General features: G+C 49.8%; 2 protein-coding genes across 6 annotated transcripts in view; one reads left to right on the top strand and one right to left on the bottom strand.

The window, feature by feature from the left end:
- The window catches only part of TMEM184B (transmembrane protein 184B), a 30,664-nt gene extending 11,156 nt beyond the window's left edge, over positions 1-19,508 (top strand). For 2 of the 5 annotated variants that reach the window (XM_042792891.1, XM_032996748.2), the window contains exons 2-11: positions 2,044-2,304; positions 4,671-4,691; positions 4,796-4,961; positions 8,394-8,484; positions 9,033-9,108; positions 12,239-12,330; positions 12,632-12,801; positions 14,010-14,204; positions 15,101-15,124; positions 16,174-19,508. In XM_042792891.1, coding sequence (XP_042648825.1) covers positions 2,104-2,304; positions 4,671-4,691; positions 4,796-4,961; positions 8,394-8,484; positions 9,033-9,108; positions 12,239-12,330; positions 12,632-12,801; positions 14,010-14,204; positions 15,101-15,124; positions 16,174-16,415 — 1,278 coding nt within the window. In that variant the 5' untranslated portion in view covers positions 2,044-2,103 and the 3' untranslated portion in view covers positions 16,416-19,508. Of the gene's footprint in view, positions 1-2,043; positions 2,305-4,670; positions 4,692-4,795; positions 4,962-8,393; positions 8,485-9,032; positions 9,109-12,238; positions 12,331-12,631; positions 12,802-14,009; positions 14,205-15,100; positions 15,125-16,173 lie in introns of those variants that run through there. The other 3 variants (XM_032996746.2, XM_032996747.2, XM_009972302.3) reach the window with 3 other exon arrangements.
- Positions 19,509-20,272: 764 nt separating this feature from the next.
- MAFF (MAF bZIP transcription factor F) lies at positions 20,273-23,670 on the bottom strand. Its single transcript, XM_042792892.1, has 3 exons — positions 23,549-23,670; positions 22,494-22,547; positions 20,273-22,405 (listed from the first exon to the last, which is right to left on the bottom strand). Exons 2-3 carry the CDS (start codon positions 22,527-22,529, stop codon positions 21,992-21,994), a joined length of 450 nt encoding a protein of 149 aa, XP_042648826.1. The 5' UTR covers positions 22,530-22,547; positions 23,549-23,670; the 3' UTR covers positions 20,273-21,991.
- Positions 23,671-23,874: the final 204 nt, after the last annotated feature.

The raw sequence follows: 23,874 nt of genomic DNA, 5'->3' as shown, positions 1-23,874 counted from the left end.
CTGGCTGGACTTTATTTAGAGCTAGGTTAACCACAGGTGCATCTGCTCTGATTTCATTTTAGATGTGCATTTTGTGAGCTTAGTGGAAGTACTCTCAGCACTGTGAGTGTCCAGTCGCTTCAGAAGTCACTTGGGTGGAAATTCCTTTCTTCTCAAAGCAATAAATACCTTGCTACCTTGTGATATCTCCATCCAGCCTTCATCTCTCCAAATTTTCAGATATAGTATAGATAACATAATGTATGTGTGTATATGGTTTGAAACTCAAAACTTAACAGTTATTTCCTGTACTGATCAGGACTGGAAGGGAATTACCCTTCAGTATATGCAGTTATGGAAAGCTGTAACTCAGAGCAGGGATATTTTGTAAAAAGAATTACTGGAAAGAATGAAGAAAAGCTGAGTTTGGCAATTATTTTGTAAATTAAACCATAACAGTTGTGCAGCTCCCTCTATATTAAGGAAATATCTGCTTAAAGAAATCTGGATATTTCCCAGGATTTGTACTTGTTCTCTTCCCCCTGTGGAAGAAAGCAGAAATGAGGTGGAATGTGGCATAAGTAACACCAGAGTGCTGTGCACTGCTGGTGCAAGTTTGGTTTGGAAAATCATGTGCTGGAGGGGCCATTTGCACACCTTAGTGTACATGTGGAAATGATTTGCTCCTGGCCTTCTGCTTTTACTGGGTGCCTCTTCACCAGTTTGTGCTGTGACTTCAGGTAGAGCAAGGCTGGGGCAGTTTTTTTGCAGATGTACATTCTCTTTCGTGTTCTGCTGTGACCTGTCAGTAAATGACAAACGTGTCCTTCCCTGCTGCAGCTGTAAACTGTGGTGATGGATTGTTGGCCTTTCTAAAGCCCTTTCCATCTGCTGGTCTTAAAGGCCTGCGTAAGAGCTACGTCTTGTGCTTTTACAGAAAGGGTATCCCAAAAACTCTGAGGAGGTTATCAGCAGGAAGCAATATTACGCTGGTCCCCTTGATAACCACGTCATTACTACACTGCATTAGAAGCCGCTCTTCTAGTGGACATGACCAATGGTTGCCTGCTTGTGATCTTGGTTTAAGTGGATTATCTTCCTCCAAGCTGGAGGTCACATTAGAGCCTGCTTACAACCAAATTGGAAATAATTGATGCGTTAGATATTAGACCTTCAAGAATTTATTCCATTGAAAGAAAATAGCTTTTCATCCAGGAAATGACCAAGGGTCATGCTGCTTTGAAATCTTGCATATCCTTGTGTTCTGGGTGTGTTTTCATGGGTCAGCTGGCTTTGGAAAGCCAATCAGGTTAAAGTCACATCATGTAGAAAACAATGCTGAGTTAGTAGAATTAATGACAGACTGGCCAAGTGTACCATGCCATGCAGTATTTGATAAAAGCATCATTTTCATTCTTATTCTAGCATCATTTTCATTCTTATCCTACTCGGCACCTACCTTCCGATGAAGGTGCTTTGGGTTGAGTGAGGTTTTCAAAATGGCAGTAGGAGAGGTGAGAATTGCTCCCTGGAAGAATAAAGATGCTCTTCTTTCCCCCTTGCTGCGCAGTGACACTGTGGTGCGTATTTTTGTTGCCTGCTGCTGCTTTTTCTGCTGCCTTCCAGATGAAAGCATAAGATCAAGACTCTGGCTTTTCAAGACACAGCCGAATAGCCAGTGCTTTCATGGAAAGTAGAGCTGTTAACTTAAGTGTGCCTGTCATGGTCCAGTATGGGTGATTTAGATACTTCCTTCTGATCTCAGGTGAATGCTGTATTCATCTTGCTCTTAAAGATTTTTATTGCAGAAGGGTGGTGTCGGTGTCAGTGGCGGTGTTTCATGATCTTGGGGAGGCTGTGTTGCGAGTGGTAGAGAGGTTCCTGAGTACCACATGATTTGTTGTATCACGAGGGGTGGCAGTGGCAGACTTAATCCAGCTCCTGTTCGTAAAGCATGTGAGCAGCCTGGTGAAAGGCATGTGAGAGATGCAGAGTACTGTTACTGTTAAGCTCCTGAGTCCTTTCGGCTGGGTTCAATTGCTTTTTGGTTCTCTTCCTTGACAGGTCTTGGCTCGTGGCCGGCTGTCTAGCAATCGCAACTGGAACCTCACACCAAAAGGCACCATGATAGTGATGAGTGACGTCACTGCAGCCCCCAGACTGGGGTCAACTGCCACCACTCCAGCTGTGGCTCCCAACTTCTCCTGGATGCCAGAGGATGGCAGCCCCACAGCTGTGGAGCAGCCAATATTCCTCATGACCACCGCTGCTCAGGCCATCTCAGGTTTCTTTGTATGGACAGCTTTGCTCATCACCTGCCATCAGGTAAAATCCTATCACTCATACTTCTCATCCTTTTCTTTTCCTCACATGGAGGAACACATATGATTCCCTGGCACATCTCTGCCAGGTACAGCTGTGTGATGGGGATTTCCAGACTCTGGAGTGGTACCAGGGCCTCTTCTTTGGGGTCTAATATATAATCTATGCTGATCAAGGTGGCAACTTTTATATGAAGGCCTTTTTCTACCCAGGTTAAGACTGTTTCTGTAGGGTGAATGGAAAGAAAGCAATCTGTTTAAAACTAGCAGGTGTAAAACATTTGGCCATCTCTTGAGTGTTTGCAGAAAGGTGTGTTATCTCAAGCCATCCTTTCCCAGGTCTTGTAGCTGAATCTAGCCATTTTGTTATTGTGTCAGCTGTTAGCTAAATGATCATGGTCATCTGTTGCTTGACATACCTCCTTTGATCTCCTGTGCCAGTGGATTCCACAGGCTCAACTCTGCTGTGGAAAGGAGTAGCAGGAAATGTTTTGGTTTTCATTTTTCTCCCCTCCTCTTTCTGGGGCAGGTGTCCTGCGAGCCAGAACAAGTCAAACCCTGCATCCTGTTCCGTACCTCTCTTTCACACAGTTGTCATGTGAACTGAAAAACACAGTGGGGAAACGCAAGCCCTGTTATTTATCAACCTGTGTTTTGTACCTGTTGGTTTGTAGATTCCAGACTGATGACTAGGATCTAGAAAACTACAGCCTATTGATGGAATACAGGGGCTAGTGAAGTTCAAAAATGGATTAGTCACTGATGAATAAGAGTAACACCTGCAGTTTCACCAGCTTGGGTAACAATTACAAGTGCCATGGATCCTCCTGTTTCAGAGCACAAATTGATTGCATACTGAGGGTAGGAAGAAATCTTGCCTCTGCAGTATAGCATTGCACAGAAAGGCATTAATGCCCTTCTCCGAAGAATCCAACGGAGGTCAGTGCCAGCGAGACACTGTTGATTGAAGCGCACTGTTGTCCTGTTACAAGGCAGCAGTTCTCATGCTCTCGTAGGCGCAGGGATCACAGGGCTCTTGTGACATCTCAAGGGCAAAGCTTGGAGTCAGCTGAACTCCGGTGTCAGCTGTCCCTGTGCTGGGTGAGGTGTGTCGCTGGGATTGTCACAAGGGAAAAATATCCCTCAGGTTTGTTAGTTTATTTTCAACCTGTTCTCCTCAGGAAATGAGGCTTTTGTGAGCTTCTCCTGGGTTAGGGAGAGGAAACAAAAGTATTTTGAGCCCTTCAGTCAATTTTGACCAGATCTGTCCAAGAGGCAGGGAGAGACAAGCAATGGACAGTTGGGGAGAGACAAGCCCCTCTCCCTTATGAGGGAAAGGCAAGATTATCAATGTATGCTTTTGTTAGACTCTGAGGAATCCTCATGGCACTCCCAAATGCAGGGTGAAGCTTCAGACAAACGCTTGTGCCTCTTCAGACAGCAAAATTGGTCAGTCATGAGGCACGTATGTAATAAACTAGCTGTTATTAATTCCGGCAGTTGGGGCAGCAGCTTGATGAGGGTTGCCATACGGAGGCCTTGCCTCTGGAGAACGTGCCCTCTGCTGACTGTGGTTGACAGTACCCGCAACTCGAACTGAAGCTCTGGCCATGTTATTAGGCCATTACAGGAGTGGTGCTCATCTTCAGGGTGTGCTTGTGGTCAATACCTTTTTCCACGAGGTGGGTATTCTGTGAAAAAATATCTTAGGTGTGGGATTTAATGAAGGCTAACAAACTGGGTGGTGGGACTGGGTAGGGTGGGGACGTTGCACTCCCCCCAGCCAGTGACTTAGAGGGATTGGCATGTGTGCAGACAGTCAGACAAAACAGGCGGTGTGGCTGCGTGGTTCCTTTGAGCATGGTGCACGAGCTCAGTGCTCACTTGATGGCTGATGCTTCGTGGCTGTGCTGTCACTGATGTGCAGAATGGCACTTTTTGAGCAGACAGGCTGTGGCTTATCAGCTCTTGGCAGTGTTGTGAAGGTGTCTCAGGTTATTTCAGGTGAAAGTCTCGAAAGCATCCAAAATCTGCCAAGAGGGTAAGAGCATTTACAATGAGCATGTGCTTAAGTGCATGCACCTTCCCCCTGCAGAGAAAAGCAGCCTGCAGTGTTCTGAATCTTAGGTACTTAAAACAGGGTAGCAGGAATGTAGGATTGATAATTGGTAAAAAAGGTACGAACAAAAGAATATGGGCAAGGTGATGATAATAACAGCAAATTAATTCCCGATAAGAAACTAGATTAGAAATGCTTCCACTTCCTTTTCCTTCTCCTTCCCCCTCTCTGCAAACTAAGGGATGCTGTATCAATGCCATATGATAACAGTGATTTTTTTTTTTTTCTTTTTTTATGTTCATCACCTTGAGGCTGCTGGAGGCAATCAAGAGGTGATTTACTGAGTTTGTTTTTCCTGGCCCAGTTGGCTCTCCAGTTCTACCTTCTCTCTGTTCCGTATACCGCTGATCCTGGTCTCCCCTCTCCATCCTCTCAGATCTACATGCATCTTCGCTGCTATAGCTGCCCAAACGAACAGCGCTACATTGTTCGGATCCTCTTCATTGTGCCCATTTACGCCTTTGACTCATGGCTCAGTCTCCTGTTCTTCACCAATGACCAGTACTATGTTTACTTTGGCACAGTGCGGGACTGCTATGAAGGTAAGGAGAGAGTCAGACAGAAAAAGGGGGAGGTGGGGTACGTATCTACCCTGAGAAAACTTCTGCTTCTGGTTGGGAACATGGAGAAAGTATCGCTGTCACCTAATGGTGTGCCTCACTGGATGACCATGGCTTGCTCAGTGACTGAAAATCACAGAGTCATAGGATGGTTTGGGTCGGGCAGGACCTTTAAAGATCGTCTAGTGCAACGTTCCTACCATGGACTGGGACATCTTTCATTAAATCAGGTTGCTCAAAGCCCTGTCCAACCTGACGTGCTCCCTTGCTGGCCTCTGAGCATGACAAGATGTGTTGAGCCTTCCTTCCAATGTTCTGTAGAGACAAAGTTTATGATTTTCTTGGGTCCTCTGCTTCAGGAAGGTGTAAAGCCAAAAATCCGATTCTACCCGGGTCTAGCGAAGTATCGGTTAGTTCCTGGCTCTTCTAGCAGCACTTAATCAGCAGCCAGACAGTTTCTTTGCCCCGTTTTCCTGGTGCAGTTTGTTAGCAACATATTCTGATCCCATCCTGTGGCCACTTGTGTGCTTGCACAGGGCAGCACAGCCATCACGTGCTGGGGCTGGTGAAGTGATTTGGATTCCTGCAGGAGAGAGGGTGCCATGTTCAGGATGAGTTGCTGATTGCTTTGTTTTTGGCTTTCTGCTACAGATAATACCACTAGTGTTGTATGTGAGGGAAACAGTTACTCTCCAATAAATGCTATGTAAACTTCCCTCCTGATCTTATCCAGAAAGAAGCCTCTACCCACCCAGCAGGAAAAAAACTGCACTCTAGCGCTGTATTTTTTGAGGACAGTTTATCACCATACCCTCATTAAATCGTAACTCATTGGTGCGGTTATTTTGGTGAGATCTGCATTGCAGAGAGGTGCCCCTGGCCATGTGAACAAGTTAATCAGCTGAAGGGACCAGCAGGCCCTCCTTCACATCCACAACAATGCTCTGAGATGCAGCAGCAGATGGCAAATGTGCACACGTGATTCAGAAGGCATCTTTGGGCCTGCTTTTTTTTTTTTTTTTTTTTTTTCCTCCCTTTCCTGCCCTGTTTGGACGTGTAGGTCTAGCGGGAAGCCTGCTGCTCTGTAAAACTCCTCTCCTAGCAACAGCCAGTATCGCTCTGCCTCACTTGCTCAGGGAGTTTGCAAACATCCGAGTGTCTGCTCAGAAGGCAGCCCATGCTCCAGAGTTCACCTCGGCGTGTTGGGTTGTAGGAGAAGACTACAGGTGGAGGTGAAAGCACCTTTGGTCAGGAGGTTCTCTCCCTTGTCTTTTCTGGGGATCACTTTGAGACAGCCTTTTTGTTCTTCCCTTCCTTGCCATCCAACCCATCCTTTCTTTTTTGGGAAGATTTTAGGTTGCGAAGTGGAGAGGAGCTCTGTTAGGGAATGGGAGGAGAAGACCCTACTAATAAATTTTGGAAGTTGTCTTGGGCTATTTATGGGCTGCATTTTGTAGTATGCATTAGGAGGAGCATATTTTAGTGTTGCTCCTTCATGTGACTGAGCTTCTCTACAAACCTGGGTGTCGGTAACACAGTAGATTTTTTTGTTATGTTGATGTGATGAGCACCATCTGATGAATGTGGATCAGGAATGAGAGAAGAGTTATTTTTTTGCTGGTGTGGTGAGCTTTGACAGTTAGCACTTCTTTTGGGGGATGGAGGGACAGATATTTCCCCCTCCTTTTTTTTTTTTTTTTTTTGTTTTTTTTTGTGTTTTCTTCCTCTAATGTAATCATAGATTGTGGAATGGGCAGCTGGTATTGTAATGACCATATTAGAGGGCAGGGGTCACTGGAGGACAATAGGGAAAGCTCAGCTTTTCTTCCTCTGGGTGCTGAGAGCTGTCAGCTAAGTTGCAGGAAAGTTGCAGGCAAAAGGGGTTACCACGGTTATTTAATTAATTTTCCATGGTTGGTGTTTTCTCTCCTAATTAAGGCTTTTGCAAAATCATTGCTGTGTGAACATACCTAACTTTGTTCAATAACAAGGATTACAGGTGGAATAACAACATCCCAATTACATATACAGAAGCAGATATACCACTGGCTTTTATGTGTTGTAGCATTCTTGCCAGCTAGGCATGTCTACAAGCCATAAATATAATGTTTTGAGACTATGACCATTCTGAGGAGTGTTGAGTACCTCTTTTCCAGGGCATAGTTTGGATGCTTATAGAAGAATTAGAGTTGATGTCTGTCTCTGACTTTGGAAGTTCATCCACGTGAGAAAATTGACCTCAGGTCTATTAACTGACTGCTTGGTGAGGTCAGCTTCTCAGCACTGTACATGATTAGGCTTTTGTTCTTATTTCAAAGTTCCTCAAGACTTCTGTTTCCATTCCAAGTTATTTTCTCTTTGTATTATGTCAGTGCTTGGGGCCAAAACCAGGATTTGGGTGTTGGCATTCCAGGGAATTTCCAGGTACAGACCGTCATAGAAAATAATGTTGAAAGAAGGATCACCTGGTCTGTCATTTTGCCCCAAGACTGTATGTGGCAAATTTAAGAGTACAGTCCTTGCCCTAAAAATCTCACAACTGCATGAGGGTCCAACAGCAAATATAACAAAGCAAGAAAGTGGCAGACAGGACATGTACAAGGTTACTCCATGTACAATTAAGTGGGTTTGGATCCCATGAAAAGGAAACGTCTGTAGTTATGATGAAAGCCCTCCCCACAGTGTCTTTACCTCAGTTTATACATATCAGCAAAACAGTCCTGAAGAGAATTGAAATGGGGCAGAGTATTAGCGGTCAGTCTGAGATTGCTCTTCCTCATCTGTACTGGGTTGCTGGGGAAGGCAGAAAGAGGTGGCCTGAGGGGAAAGCTATTTATTCAGCATGCAATAAATTTCAGCTTTCTGAGGAAACAAAGCACAGAGCTTGTTTTTCAAAAGTCTCCATCAGACATGAAACCAGAGTTTCACTGGTTGGTAAAACCCCTCTGTTTCTCCAGCACTTACGTCTGTAATCTGGTTACCTCCGAGACAGAAACTGTTCATCACCTAAAAGGTTAAATACAGGAGATCAGATATGGTTGATGAATCAGAGATAACTTTTCCAAATTATTTAGTACCAGTGTAATGTCCTGGAATAATGCACAGGAACCCTGTAAAGAATGGCATCTTAGAGATGCCAAGTAAAACAGAGACTGACCAATGTTTTAAATGATTCTGTGACCCTTTTGGCATGAGTCATGGAGCTGGCCTGGGACCTTGGCCAAACTCCAGTTCAGATAGTCTTGTGAGTGCTGAGGTAGGACGATAAATGCAGTGAAAATAATCTGGAGTGCTTTGAAGGGAAAGATGCTGCATAAGCAGTCCCTGCTAATGTTTGGTCTGTTGCCTGTACTCTTGGTCCTTGCACCTGTTTTGAAGTTGGTTGCCATTTTACTCTGATTGATGTCTTTGCAGCCTTTGTAATATACAACTTTCTCAGCCTCTGCTATGAGTACTTGGGAGGGGAGAGCTCCATCATGTCTGAGATCAGAGGGAAACCAATTGAGTGAGTATTTATTGTGTTTACAGCATGACACTCTCCTCCTTCTGTGCCCATCTACCATACCTCTATCCCTGCCCAGAAAAACTGTGTCAGGTGGCAAACGTCTGCTGGGACTGGGCAGCATGGATGATGATGATGATTTACCAGTACCCTCCTTTGAGACAGATCAGGCTGATCACATCCTCTTGGGCAAGCTGGACTGATTCACAGCTTTTCTGGACACTTGCCTACTCCTTTGTTTCTTTTCTTATTCCCTTCTCCTCCTTTAAATCTTTTCTGTCTTCTGTTGGTTGTGTGTGCTTCCTCTAGGATCTGTGTTTCTCCCCGTGCTACTCAGTTAAAAAGAAAAAAAATAATAAATTGGAGTATGTAGTCAGGATGTTGTTTTAAACATGGCTCTGAAAGATGGTATGGCTGTAACTGTAATCATCGTTGGAAAAAACACCAATCCTGCAACTTTACTACAGAGAGGTAGACAAAGAGGATAGGAATCTTGCACTCTAGCCCAAATCTTGCTTCTGAACCCTGTCATCTTGTGTTGGCTCTTTCAGGTCCAGCTGTGTATATGGGACTTGCTGCCTGTGGGGAAAAACCTATTCGATTGGATTCCTGAGGTTCTGCAAACAGGTATGGGCCAGAGGAACTGTGCCATCCTCCAGAAGTGAATGAAGCGTGTGTGGGTGGCAATGGTGCCTTTTGCTGCTGAACTTCTGAGATGAGCACTCCTTTGAGGGGGTTTATAATAGCATTTTGAGAGGCCTGCAGACTGCTGAGGAGAGGGGGTGTTCCAAGGTTTTTTTGTTTATTTGTTTTGAATGATCTTAACATTTTCTACTCAACCCTGTGTAAGGTGGGCCTTAGCAAAAGACCCAGTTTATCTCCTGGATCTGATGTTAGTCCTGGGAAGAAATTCTGATTTCTTCTTCCCTTTCTGGATTGCAGAGGTCCCAACTTTGAGAAATTGATGGCTGTGTTGTGTTGCAGACACCCCACAGTTGTGTAACAGCCTCCTGAATTCCCAGTGCTGCTGTTGTGGTTTGGAGATGGAGAGCGGGTGGAGGTTAAGTGTGATGCAATGCTTTGTAGGAGGAATCGAGCATTGCTCACCATGTGTGTCTGTCTGTGCTGAATTGGGTATGTGGAGAGGGAGGGAATGGGACAGATCTAAACCTCGATACAGCCCTTGTCTGCTCATGCCAGGTCAGTCACCTCTGGCTGCCATGAAACAGCAGGTGAGTTTCAAGGCTTTGCTCACTTGCTGAAATGAACACATGAGGTTTCTTTGGAGACAGTGTGAAGCAGGTCTGCTTCTTTGAAAGGGCTCAGGTCATTGTAATTCCAGTCACTGGGTCTAGATATCTGCCCTGGCTTCTCTTCCACATCATGACCCATCTTCTGTGTGTTAGCAATATGCAGGAACATCAAAGGCACAATGCACCCTCACAGTAATATCCAGTGTTAATCTCTGCTGCACAGTTGACCTTTTTCAAAGGATCATATCTTTCTTTTCTCTGTTCTGCTTGTCTCTGTCCCATATTCTGTCCTCATGGCTTTCCGTTTTCTTCCCTGATAATTTCTTTTCTAATCTGTTCCCAGTATGCTGCTTTGCCTGTTTCTCTTGAGCTTCAATTGCATACCCTCTGTTCGATTCAATGCATTACCTATTCTTTTTGCTCCTAATGTTAACTTTTACCTTTTAAATATGTCATAAGCAGACGCAACACCCGTCAAGGTGAATGAGTGCTGGAGAAATAATTTCCCTTAGACCTCTTGTTTCTTATGTCGCACAGCCTCTGGCAGTTATCTCCACATGGGTTGCACCTGGCTGTATTTGGAAAAGTTTTTCACAACAGTGAAGACCAGAAGCATTTCTTTGGGGGGCTGGGGGTTGGTTCTGCTGCCTTATGCAAATTCTCAGCTCATTTGGTAACTCTGGCTTAGGTGGGTATTTTGCTTTTCCTTTGGTTCTATCTGGCAGCAATTCTTCTAGTCAGGCCTGACTGTTGCAAACTGTTAAGTCTGCTGTGGAGGCTGGGAGGGAGGTGTCTTGCAAAGGGATGTTTAAATACTTCCGTCCTTCATGGCGCGAGCTTAAATGTTGCCATGGTGAGAAATCTTTGACACCAAGACTCACTTTCTGGTACTTCTAGACTTCCAGGATTGTCTAGTAAGACCTTTGATGGCAAATTCCTGGGAAGGCTGGCACAAAAGGGCAACAGAGTGCATCTCAGTGGTGCTGATCTGTGTGTTATCCTCTGTCGTGATGGTGATAGGAAAAGTGCTGGAAGGAGCACCTTGCCTGCTTTATCCCTGTTCTCAGCATCTCTAACACTCCTGTTGCCTCCCACTACTACCTGTCCATTTTCTGTTCTTTCCAGCCCCTTTCACCCTGAAGGAATCTGTGTGTTACAACCATTCCTTCTTTCTGTCTTCACCCCCACCCCGAGCTGTTCTCAGGCAGGTGCCTGCTGTGGGTCAGTCAGTCTGCCTGCGATGCCGGCGGCTTTCCCAGCAGTCGGGTGGTGTGCTGGTGGCTGCGGTGTCTTATCTGGACAGCTGGTTTCCTTGAAGATGTCTTGATCAAGATTCTTTGCTGGGTGTGTGTCTGGTGACCCTCACAGATGGGTCATACACCATCCATGTGCTTCCTCTGTGCTGTAGCATCTTGTAGGGAAGCAACTAAAAATAGGACGTGGTGGTTTGGATTGCAGGGAAATGGTTAAAACATACCCAGATTGGAAGGAGGGGAAGCTCAGAGGACAGAGTTGTTTACGAATTAGCTTGACCTTTTCCAGTTCACATATTTACAGTGACTCACTAACTGGCATGTGCTGGGGTTTTTAATCTCCTTGAAGTCTTATGACCGCTAACAAATTGCATCGTATCCAAAGCAATTATTCCTGTTTGGTTTTGCCATCTTTCCATACACAGCCCTCCCCACATGTGTGCAGGTCAACACCTGCCCAGGCTCTTCCAGCCTCCTTCAGAGAGACTTGGGTGACATTTTTAGGGTCACAACCCTCCGCTGTCTTAGGACCTCAGAGTTTGACGTCTCCAGAAAGTTGAAGCATGGGGTGGCTTTGAGAGAGGATGAGTCCCAGTAGGAGCAGTGATTTATACTGGGAGAATGGATGGAGCTGATCCCAGGTGCTATGCAGCCTTTGGGGAGATTCAGTGAAGGTCGTGTGGGCGACAACTGAATAGTTCTAAACTTCTGTTTGGCAACACACATAGCTGTGTATACCAAATGCCTTAACATGGTGGCAGTTGTCAAAGTTCTTCCTCAGAGAGCTGGCTTCCCCTCCTATCCAGGGAACCATCTTGCCTGTCTTTATGGCAACTACGTATGGAAGTTTGCTTCCCTTCCCTGATATCCCTTTGTTAAATGTACCGCGTCCATACCGTAGCACAGGGTGGGATATTTTTTCTCAGACCATTACCATGCATAAATGTGCTGCAGCACAGCCTATGAAAGGCTGCTCTGGAAGAGAGCAGCTGAGCAGTTTCTAGGAGCAACCTACAGAGAGGTTTTAAGTAGACGGCGCACGTACATCTTCTGAATCTGCTTTATCTCCTGTCGGGTGCTGCAGTCCTCGAGCACAACTGATTAGCAAGCAGTGGGGTCGCACTCCTTGTTGGGGCTGGATTGCGTTGCACTGCCACGCTGTTCCAGTGGAGACAGTGTCATGGTGATTGTTTGGGAACTTGGCCTATTGGACCTTCTGTCTTCTCAGTTCCTTCTCTCTCATTCCTGTAGGCTACCCTGCAGTTCTGTGTGGTGAAGCCCCTCATGGCGATCAGCACAGTCATCCTTCAGGCCTTCGGCAAGTACCAGGATGGGGACTTTGAGTAAGTTTGTTTGTCTGGCAAGTGTGACTCGGCTGCCCCTTCTCTGCCCAGCTGTGCTCATGGCCCATGTGTGTACTGGGCCTTGAGAAAAGATGGGGGGACAACACGGGCTTGAATATGCGTGCGAGCAAAGAGGGTAGGGATAAGCCTCCTGGTTTCAGATTTTTTTCTACCTCAAGTTGGGGGAGGAAATGGGACAGGGAGGCAGGAAGGAAACAGAGTCTTAGAGGTCCCCAGTGGCAGTGGCAAGGAGAAAAGATCATGCTGGAATTTCAGGCATTTGTGTATGTCCTCTTTTCAGTGTAACCAGCGGCTACCTCTACGTGACGATCATCTACAACATCTCTGTCAGCCTGGCACTATATGCCCTCTTCCTTTTCTACTTCGCCACACGTGAGCTGCTCAGTCCCTATAGCCCAGTCCTCAAGTTCTTCATGGTGAAGTCTGTCATCTTCCTGTCCTTCTGGCAAGGTGAGCTGCTTTTCCCTTCCCTTAGTAGGCAGAAAGAGCTCTCTGCAGGGGCTCAGACACTAGAGTTGATAGATCAGATGCTGATGAATAGCCAGAATGTCTTTCTGTATTATCACTATATTTGATTTCTAGTCTTTCATTGCTTTTCTCTGGGAAACCTGTTTTGCTCATTTTCATCTTTGTTTCTGTGCTCCTGAATCCTCACTGTCGTTGTGTGTGTGCATATCTGCCTGGCAAAATCAGCTCTTTGGGTGAAGAGTCCTTTGCGTTCCTGGAACAATCGTAAAGCACAAGCTGCCAACGTTTTATCTGCATGCTGCCATTTTATTGATTAAAGTGGCACATCTAAAAATTTTTAATACTTTTTTTTTTTTTTAGTGCTCTATAAATAAAATTTTAATGGTATGTCTGTGATTCATGTGAAGCAGCAAGCTGGCTGAATGCAGTGTGTGCTGCCACAGAACCGCCACCAAGCGGAAGGACATTCAGAGTATACACACATGATGCAGAGGCACATTCAGAAAGCCAAAATTCCACCTTAGCTTAGTGCTTCTTACTAATTGGCTCTGAGCATTTCCCTGTTCAGTGCCCTACTTAAGTTAACCAAGTTGCACTTCAAAGACTAATCGAGTAGAAACTTTGGTGGAATTCAGGCTGTTGGAGTACGGCCCATCCTCCCTGTCTACAGGCAAACCAATAAGCTGTCTAGTTTATCATCTCGGGCTATCTGGTCACACGCTTTCTGCCTTCTCTGGAATTCTTCAGCCACCTGGCTATGGACAGGGAGAAATAGCGTTCTTGCAATGCTGTGTCAAAACCACTTTATGCTTAAAAGCTCTGTTACCTCAGTTTTTGCTGTAGCTAGTGAAAGTGCTGAGATCACAGAAGTACATGGAACTATCTGACTGCTTCTTACCCTTTTGGACTAGATTAAGTCCTGCAGCAGCTGGTTCCACAGATTATGCATCAGTTGAGAATAGAAGAGAGTCAGTGTTTGAACGTTCTTTGCTTAAACCTATTTATCTCATTTATTCGTTCTTTGCCTGTTGTACAGGTGAGTATGGATGGAAGTATCTAGCCCACTGGGTAGCTCCTGTGTTAAATGCTACATGACTAGGACATACAGCACAGACAGCTATTTCCATTCCTTACAGTTAGTATGCGATCGTGTTTTCTGCACATTTACATGAGCCTGTTGCTTTGTTTAGGGATGCTGTTGGCCATCTTGGAAAAGTGTGGTGCCATCCCCAAAATCCACTCTGCCACCGTGTCTGTGGGTGAAGGCACCGTGGCTGCTGGGTATCAGGACTTCATCATATGTGTGGAAATGTTCTTTGCAGCCATCGCCCTACGCCATGCCTTCACCTACAAGGTGTATGCGGACAAGAGACTTGATGCCCAAGGTAGGGAATACGCCAGCACAAGTGGCATGTCTGTTTGGTAGTGAGACTGGGTGGAGACTGGTCCCTCTAGCAACCAACACACCGATGTGACTGCCAACCTGAGTGCCTGGAAAAACATCACATCCCCTCCTCCGTGGTGTCTGAACAGAGTCATTGTGCAATGGCTCTGCAGGGCAGAAACCTTGCCTGAATTGCGTTGTTCCCTTTTCAGTTCCCCAGTACACCACCCACGAGAGGTTGTTGCAGACCTGAGGGCTGCAAGAAGTTGCATCCTTTTGGTGGAGTGGGTTTGTCCTTCTTCCTGTCTCCCCAAAGGGGAACTCCATCGCTCCAGATTGTGCAACAGACTGAAGGCAGGAGGGACAGGGTCTGAAACAGGCTCTGTTTTGAATCTGGCTCAGGAAGATGAGGCTGTGCTTTGGCAATATGTTTGGCTTGGAGGAAGAGGATCTTCCTCTAACAACTTGGTGAATGGCTGAGCTGCTAGAAATCTTATTCCGGGGAAGAAGGAGGTGAACATTATCTCTGGGAAAAGGTGGTTCTTGTGCCCAGTCAATGCAAGTACATTCAATGTTCCCCAGATAAAGGGGCTCCTTCCTGCCGGGGGGAGTGTGTGCTGAGGTGTGGGAAGAGAGCAGCCCTTGGGCAGTGTTCATGTAGGTGATGCCTCCATCCCAGCCAGTCTCAGAGGTTTTGCAAGGACAATGGCCACCGCTGGGAGAGATGAGATCTGTGGGTGATGAAAGGGTAAACTGCTGGCCAGTACAGTGGGGGATGTTTTGGTGGTGGGTCTTGTTCAGTTCTTGTTATTTCCTCTCTCTCTTTTTCTTTCTTTCTCTGTCTATCTCCTCTCCCTCTTATCTCTCCCTTGCTTTGGCCACTGGTCCCTGATGCAGCTGTTCCATCATATGGGCCATACGGTAGGTACAGCATGCTCTGTGTGTTTGTCTCCGTTGTTTTTTAACTGGGATGCTGTTCTGTCCTGATTCGCAGCCTGCCTGCTGCCTGCACTGTCCCTTGTTCCCCCTTCCTCGTAGGTCTGTAACTCGACTGCCTCTTACAGCTGCTTTAGGGTTGTCTGGATTGTAAGTTGTAAAACAGCCCTGTGGGCAGTGGCATGACACCTCGCTCTGTCAGGACCATGTGAATCTCTCCAAAGAGTTGCAGAGGCTCTCAAAGGAGCCGGTTTGTGCTCTCATCCCAGCCTCCCTTCGCTTTCCTAATTGGCACAGATGATCAGCATGCTTTGGTCATTTGGGGAGCTCATCCTCAGGACTGAGCAGAGCCAGAAGCCCACACTGGAAATAGGACCTAGAAGCCTTGAGAAATACCAACTCCTAGAAGGACACGCAGCCTTCCTCTGTGCTCAGCACTTGGGTGGGACAGTCTCCAACCGTTGTATTGTACTCCACACTATCACCGTGACACCCTCCACCTGTGGGGTGGTTCTGCCTCTAGTACTGCCTGTTCCCCTCCTTTCCCTCCTTTGCGCTGCTCTCCACTTTTATGATCTCTTTCCTGCGGGCACTTCCACACCACCTCTTAGTCTAATTTCCAGTGAGCGGGAATGGCAAATGCTATTTCGCCTATATTTTCAGAATTTCCTTAGATTTTGTCTTGTGAAACCCTTTACAGGAGCGCTTCCTTACCTGACTGTCTTTGTTGCACACCCAAGCCAGCACAGGTAGTGTGTAGTGAAGGTTGTCACTGGGGGTATGTCCCATTCTCATGGCATGTCCCCCATTTTGTGCTGAGGCTAGCTAGCAGTGGCTGGATTTAGGAGCACTACTGGTAAAACTGGATACCACTGGTGTGGCCTTTCTTCAGCAGCTGCTTAAGGAAGTCTGTAAAGTAACCTCTGCAGGATCTAGGACTGCATGTTCCCTGTTCTCCTTACCTTCATGTTAAGGGATGGGGGGGGAAGGCAGCAACATTCTTCACTTGTCCCTCCCCATCTTACCCCCAACAGGTCGCTGTGCTCCCATGAAGAGCATCTCCAGCAGCCTCAAGGAGACCATGAACCCCCACGACATTGTCCAAGATGCGATCCACAACTTCTCTCCAGCCTACCAGCAGTACACCCAGCAGTCAACGCTGGAGCACGGTCCACCCTGGCGCAACGGCAGTCATGTTATCTCGCGTTCCCACAGCTGCTCGGGTGCCCGTGACAACGAGAAGACCCTCTTGCTGAGCTCTGACGATGAATTCTAGGAGGGGAAACTGCCAGCACAGGCTGTCATTTTCTTCCTTTCGTTGTTTTTATTTTTTTTTAATTTATTGAAGCAGAAACACGCAAGTCATATCACTTCCTAGAGAGTGCAGATTGCAGAAGTGGGCACTTCCCATTAGCTTTTGTGGGTACAGACATGATGAGCAGTGTGGAGGTTGGGGAATGGCCAGGACTCCACTCTCAAGCCCGTTCCTTACAGCAGCAATTGACTGGAATTAATTGCAGCAAAGCTCCAGGGTTTGGGGCTCTGGCCTCCCACACCTGCACAGCTTGGTGTGGAGCGTGACTGACCAGAGCCTGGAGTTGTGGCCAAAAATGTTTTTGGTTTTTGTTTTTCCAGCTGGATAACCTGACTGAGTTGTATTCCTTTTCCTGAATTGTTGACGTAGGCACAGTTTTCTCCCCCAGCTCCCTGGTACTAACATCTCTGTGATCTTGGGAAATGGGATTAGGATGCAGCGATAAGAGTTCCTGATGACCAGACCAGAGATTGGTCTCTCTACAGCCATTGCCTTGAATCCTGAGTAAGGAACATCTGCCCCCACCCTCCTTAAGCACCTGGTTGTGCAGTCCTGTACTTGAGTGAGTGAGGGGGAAAAGGACAGGACTTTCTTCCTTGTTCTGCTCCCTGCATCTCCCCTGCTCCTCGTCAAAGCTGATGCTTGTTGAAGCTCAGCAGGGATGGCATTACTGTCTCACAAGAGTGGGGTTTTCTAATCACCAGGTGTCCAAGCTTCCCATCTCCCCTGTGTTCCCGTGGCAAGAAGCCTCTCTGGAGTGTCTGTCTCCTGCTAACAAGACTAAGGACTGGCCATGATGGGTTCTAGAAGTTTGTAGAGCTCTGGCCCTTTCATCCCTCATTGGGAAAGGAAGATACGTCAACACTAAAACATTTTTCCTTCTTGTTTCCTGTCCTCCACTGACATAAATGCCCCTCTTAAAGGTGTGGGTTGCACCAGGTAGCTGCCAGAGCAGGTCCTGGTCTCGCAGGTAGCTCTCCACATGCTTATTGTCACTGACTTCCCCTGCGAGCTGCACGAGTTTTGCCCTTGGGCTGGAGTATTCAGAAAGGGATGTTGTACGTTCCTCCTCTGCTTTTTATCTCCACAAGCTGTTCTGGGCCAAACTGGAGCAGACTTGGAAACCTGACATGACCTGGCTGGTTAAAATTGTCCCTCTTTCCGTGAGAAACTCCTGGGCAGCAGTTGCTGCTACTGCTGCACATTTCGCAGGCCCTGCAGCAACTGCAATGCTATTGAGGGTGGAGCCAGCATCCATGGGAGTGGGAAAAGAAGCTTCCCTGCACTTTTGTTGGGGTTTGGATTAGGTGTTTAGTGGAGCCAAAATAAAAATGATCCCTCTGCAGTTCTATCCAGGGACCAGGAAATGCCTCTTAAAATCATCTAGGGGAGGAGAAGGGAGCACACTCAAGTGCTACGGATCCTTACCCCCAAGCAGGGAGGAAAATGGAGAGGTTGGAGCAAGCTGCTGTGTTCTTCTTGGCTGAAATTTCTCTGTTCCTCTCCCACTTGATGCCTACCCTGCCATCAGCAGAGCTGTGCGTTTCCAGACTGCCCCATGTTGCTCTGCTAGGAGAAACGGGGTGTGGTTTACTGCCTGGAGTTTACCTTTCCTCTTGTATCCTAATCGATGTGCTTGCTCATTCACTTTCTCAGAAGTGACTGTGAGGGAAGAGCACCTCACTGCCTCACGTGTGGTCAGGAGTGGGGGGCAAGGGGCTCGAAGAGAGGGTGGGTTTGCTCCCTGCTGTGAGGATAAGATAGGGGAAGGCTTAAGGACACTGTCTTCTTCCGTACTCACGGTGTCCGGGGATATGGTAAAGCAGGGGGGAGCGATGGTGCTGACTCCTGAAGGAGCTGGAGGCAGGTTCGGGGGATCCAGGAAGCTTCTCTGCTGCTGGATTTCCCCATTTGCACACATCCTGTGATGCCATGCAGTTAGTTACTGCTTTTCCTAAATCTGTCACTGCTTAAGTGGACATGCAAACGCTGCCTGCCGGGCTTTGTGTGGGCTTGGCTTAAGGCTCGCTTTTCCTCGTGCTGTAAGGCACCTGGAAAGCAGGGCTGAAGATCGAATGGGCTTTCCTTCCATCTTCTGTGGCTTTGATTAATAAGTCCTTCAGTGTGAGGTATTTATGTTAAACTTCCTCTCCCTCTTAGGAAAGTGGGCCATGTGACATGATCTCTTCCTCCCCTTTCCTTGCGTTTGCAGGCCTCGATGATGCCCTGGTGTCACTGAATTGGTGACTGTCCCCAATCTTTGTTGTGTTGGGTGGCTGAGATCTCTTGTATTGCCCTGTTTGAGCTTGAAGGTGATCCAGGCTTGGGGAAGCAGGTTTTTTTTTTTTTAAATCGTTTTGAAAAGTATGCTGCATATATATGCTGTGCAGAGGATCTGGATATTCTCAAAGCTTCCTGTACGTAGTGGGTTCAAGTATAATCCTTTTGCACTAGCTGCCTTCAGAGAAGCCCGGTGAAGAACCAGTGCCCGAACAACAGCCGGCTGCCATGCGTTATTATTTTATATACCTGTATATTTTTTAACACCGTGAAAAATCACCTCTGAGCTTTCTGCTCTCCCTCACCGCAGGCAAGTGCCAGAGCAAGGACTGGCTCTGCAGCCACTCTGGCTTAGAGATCTTATAAGACCCAGAGCTCGAGACCAAGGAAGCCAAGGCATCTGTGGTCTTGCAGGTCTGCTCGCGGTAGCCCAGGGCGCCAACAAACATGTTGGTTCCAGGAGTGGGCCCTTGGAGCTGCTGTCCCTCACCTGCTTCCCCTCTCTTTCCTTCCTTCTTTTTGTTTACCATGTAACATACCCATGGGATTTGTTTATTATTTTTCCATATAGCGTAGTTCTTTGTATATAAATGACTGAAAAAAAAAAAAAATGTATGATAAATAAGACAGAGTCACCTAGTTTTGTACCTATTGTGTTTAACTGATGTGAGCTCAGCGACAAGCCGCTCTCTATTTTGGTCTTTGTGACGTTATACTCTGCAGAAATGAGCAAATATGATGACAAATAAAAATATAGAGATAATATAGATTGTATTTAAGATGCCTCTGCGTGGTGCTGTCTGGGCGACTTCTCTGAACTGATTCTGAGGTTTTTGCTCACTGCAGGGGCTGAGGCTGAGCGGGCCAGTATGTCTTGTCCTCCTAGTCCTCTGCTCGGGAGGAAAGCTTCACACCATCGGTGCGTGCAGGAGCTGCTGGGAGGAGCAGTGCTGCAGCAGCCAGGGGCCGAGACCTCAAAAACCGGGAGTAGAGATGAGGCCTCATCTTGGGTGCTCAGTGCAAAACACCTCTGGGAGAAAGCGGGCTGCTTTCCCTGACGGGAAGCTCTGGGCTTTTCGGCCGAGGCAAGAGGGAACAAGAATGTAAAAGCAGGAACAACCCCGCGAGCGCCGTGAGCTGCTGAGGGGCTGGGACCTGGCCCACACGCGTGTCGGGGACACGGTCATCGCTTCCACCTCGGCTCTGAGGAAGGGGGGGAACTCTGCCCCACGGGGTGGGGTGTAAGGTGCCTGCCATGCTTCCTTCTCCTTTCCTGCCACCCACAGACACGAGCTCCCTGCTTTCCTCCTTGCTGCTTTGAGGGGGTGATGTTCACTGTTAAGCTTGCTTACTAAGCCCTTTTCTTCCAGAGTCTAAATCTGTGTGTGTTCTAAACCATCACGAGCTGTCCCTCATACCATCTTTTTTGGGCACGCTATTGAACGTGTCCTGCAGTAAAGCTAGAGGGAGCTAGAAAACCTGGTCTCGCTGAGACACAGCTCTGCCCTGAAGCTCAAGAAGGACCAAACACACTCTCGCTGTGGAAAAAAAAGAACTTGCTTTATTTGTAAAGTCTACAAAATACAGAGGAATCGGGTAGGACACATACTGTAAGTCAGAAAATAAATAAGTATTTTATTTTGCTCTATATAAGTATAAGATAAAATGTGATTTGCATATATAAAATATAAAGTACGGCTCTGTACCAACATCCTGGCTGTGCCGAGAGGCGGAATGGCAAAGAGGACGTGAAAATAACTTACGTTCGTGCAATAAATAAACCCAAGAGGAGTTGGGGTGGGGGGATGCTAACCACAGTGGCCCCTCCACAAGCGGCGGGCACCTCTCAGGGGAGGGATGGGGGCTGCAGCCGAGGGCGGCTGGCACGGCAATACCCACGCAGGGGCAGAAAGTGTTGGGGTGTGTGTGGGGGGGGTCATCGACAGATGCCAAGGAGGGTCTGCCTCCTGTTACCTCTCCCGTGCTGCCTGTATTTAGCAAACCCAACTCTTTTCCAGCATTTCAGCCTGCTGGTAGAGCTGGCTGTCCCACACTGGTGTCCAAGCTGGAGGAAAACCAAAGGGAGGAGCCTACCTGCCTGCCAGGTGGCTCCCAGGAGCAGGGATTTTCTCCGCCCCTGCTTCCCACCTCCTGCATCTCCACCCCTCTGCCTCTGCAGCTCTGGCTCTCTGGTGGCCAAGAGCACCTTTCCGTGGGCTTTGTAGGCGGTGGGGTGCCGGGGAGCGCTTGGTGGGGCCGTACAAGCCGGCCTGTGCTGAGCAAAACAGTGTTTATCTCTGCTCCAGCTGCCTCCGCTTCCTTCCTGCCAGCGCCGCTGTGTTTTGGAGACACCCGGCCAGGCTGAGCGTCCCGTAGGCAGGAAGAGGCGTGAAGGATGTGTGTGATGGAGAGAGATAAAAAAGCACCACTGCTTCTCCCCTTTGCGGACAACAGCCTGGGCCGACCCGCCGCTCACATCCCCCAGCTCTCCCCTGCCCGAGGGACCTCCCTCCATCACCATCACCTCTGGGCTCCCCCAGTGCCACAGGCTGCCACGGCGCTTTCCCATCCCGCTCACTCATACCCAGCACCAACCTGCAGTCGCTCTCTCTCCCCCTCTCACCTGCCACCTTCCCTCGCCACCTCCATCCCCAGAGTCTCCAGCCGTGCCGCCACCTCTCCCCCTGCTCCAGCCATGGTCCAAGTTGTGGGGCCAATGCTGACACCCCATCTCCATCCTATCCCTTCCCACCCCTTGCTGCAAAACCTCTCCCCACCTCCTGTTCCTCCCTGGTACGTGCTCCTGGGAACACCCAGCCCGCACTCAGCTCCCCTGTGCCCTCCCCCAAAAAAAGAGGCACCTGGTGTTTTCCTGCCAGCTTGGAGCCGTGGGATGCTTCCCCAACCGCTGCCTGCACCGGATCCTCCTCTCCTGCCTGCACCCCCCAGGGCAAGGGGTGCCCGGCCCGGGGGGCTGCAGCAGAGGAGGGGGCTGGATTGGAGGGAAGGGGGCAGTAAGGGCTTCAGGCACCACCGGTGGGGTCCTGTCCTCCACCCCAGCACCCATGCTGCGGCAGCCCTCCCTACACAGGAGGGCTGGAGGTCAAGGGATGGGAGAAGGAGGATTTGGGGCACAGGTCCCAGCAGGGAGGAGGGTCAGGGAGGGTACGAGAGGCAATTCGTGGGGGGAAGGCGCCCCGGGGAGGGGGGAGGAACGGGGTGGGGGGCTGTGCCCAGCCAGGGGAAGGGGGCCAGCACTAGGAATAGGCAGCCTGGTTGGTGCCGGACTTGACGATGGTGATGACACTGGCGGTGGCCACCTTGGCGGGGGGCCCGTGGGCGGCCACGGTGCGGGCGAAGCCCTGCAGGGCCTCGTACTTGCCGCGGAGGGTGTCGAGCTCCAGGCGCATGGCGGCGTTCTCCCGGGCCAGCTTGTCCACCTCCCACTCCAGCTCCATCTTCTGCTTCTGCAGCTCTTCCTTCTGGCAGACGCGCTTCACCCGGCAGCTGGCAGCGTAACCCCGGTTCTTCAGCGTCCGCCGGCGCTGCTTCAGCCTCGCCACCTCCTCCTTGGAGAGGCCCCGCAGGTGGTGGTTGAGCTCCCGCACCGACAGCCCCATCAGCTCCTCGTCCGACAGCAGCGGCGTGTTTTCCCCCAGCTCCCGCTTCACCTGCCGGAGAGAGGGGCGGTTGCCTGAGACCCTCCCCAAACCAGATCCCTGCCCCTCTCCAACCCCCTCAGTCCCACCGGTGTATCACCTTCAGGGCTTTGCTGGAGAGTCCGTCCGCAGCCATCCTTGCCTCGCGTCGGCCCTGCCGAGCAGCCAGAAGAAAAGCCGGTTACTGCCAGCCCGTGCCCCTCACCTCGGCACAGCGGGCACCAGCCCTGCTGGCCCCCCGCCCGGTGCCCACGTCCCCCCCGCTGGCTACATGACTCATCCCTACTCCTTTAAAAAAAAAAAAAAAAAAAAGAAGAAAAGCTACGTAGTAGTAATTATAACAGTGACTACAAAAAAAATAATAATAACGGGGGAAAGCTGGACCTCTGGTCCCTCCTTCATCCCACCCCAAGGTGGTTGGGCTGCTGCTGCTTTGCCCAGGGGACCCAAAATGCTCCAGCCCATCTGCCGGGAGGCCAAGGCTTCCCCCCCCCCCCCGGGGGAGGAAACCCAGGCGAGATCCGCCCGAAGCTGAAAAGAAAGTAAAAGCAGCAACCCCACGGGGCGAAACCACCCAGCCAGGACCTGCGTGGAGGTGCCACCCCGCCACCCCGTGCTCCCGGCTCGGGTGTCCGCAGGCTGCGGGGCGGGGGGCAAAGGGTCGGGGCCGCGGCCACGCAGCGTGGGGAGGGCGAGAAGTGGCCTCCCCGTGATTCAGCAGCCCAGAGGGGAAAAGTCACCGAAGCGACGACTGTCCCCTCGCCCGTGGCCGGTCCCCTCCCTGTCCCTGGGTTGGGAGGGGGGGGGGGGGGGGGGGAGAGCCAGGAGCCCGGGCTGCAGCCCAGCACCGCTTCCCCACGCCGTTAGCACAGCCCCCCCCCCCCGGGGGGGCCGGGAGAGCCCCGCGGGGAGGTGAGGGGCTGAGGAGCGGGGAAGGCGGCGGCTGGAAGCTGATGCAATCGGGGCCGGGGAGCCGCCGCCGTTCCCCCGGCCCCGGCTCTCTCCGGGGCGGTGGCCGGGAGAGAAGCGCTAATACCCCCCCACACACACACACCCCCCCTCCCGCCCCGGTCCCGGCCTCCAGCCGGTGCCGGACCCCCCCACCGCCCCGCGGGGGGAGAAGCCGGCGGCGGGAGCGGCGGGGCCGGCTCTTACCGGGCGGCTGCGCTGGTCCCCGCGGGGCCGCTGCCGGGTCGGGGCGTCGGGCGGCGCCTCCAGCCCCGCTCCCCGCGATTACTCACCCGCGGATTCTTTTCATTCATAAAAACACAGTCATGCGGTGACGTCACCCTCCGCCCCGCCCCGCGCGCCGCCGCCACCACCGCCGCCGCCGCGCGGGGCGGCCCCTGCCCTTAAAGCGGCCGCGGTGGGGGAGGGCAAGCGCGCCTCGCGCGGGAAGGACTGAGCGCAGCCACGCTCCAACACTGCTGGAGGTTTTTTTTTTTTTTTTTCCCCCCTAAATTTCGGGGTGACACACGCCC

This window comes from Tyto alba, unplaced genomic scaffold (genome assembly GCF_018691265.1).
Source record: "Tyto alba isolate M040663 unplaced genomic scaffold, T.alba_DEE_v4.0 Super-Scaffold_2, whole genome shotgun sequence".
NCBI classification, from domain to species: domain Eukaryota; kingdom Metazoa; phylum Chordata; class Aves; order Strigiformes; family Tytonidae; genus Tyto; species Tyto alba.
This window is presented reverse-complemented; position numbering and strand designations above follow the sequence as displayed.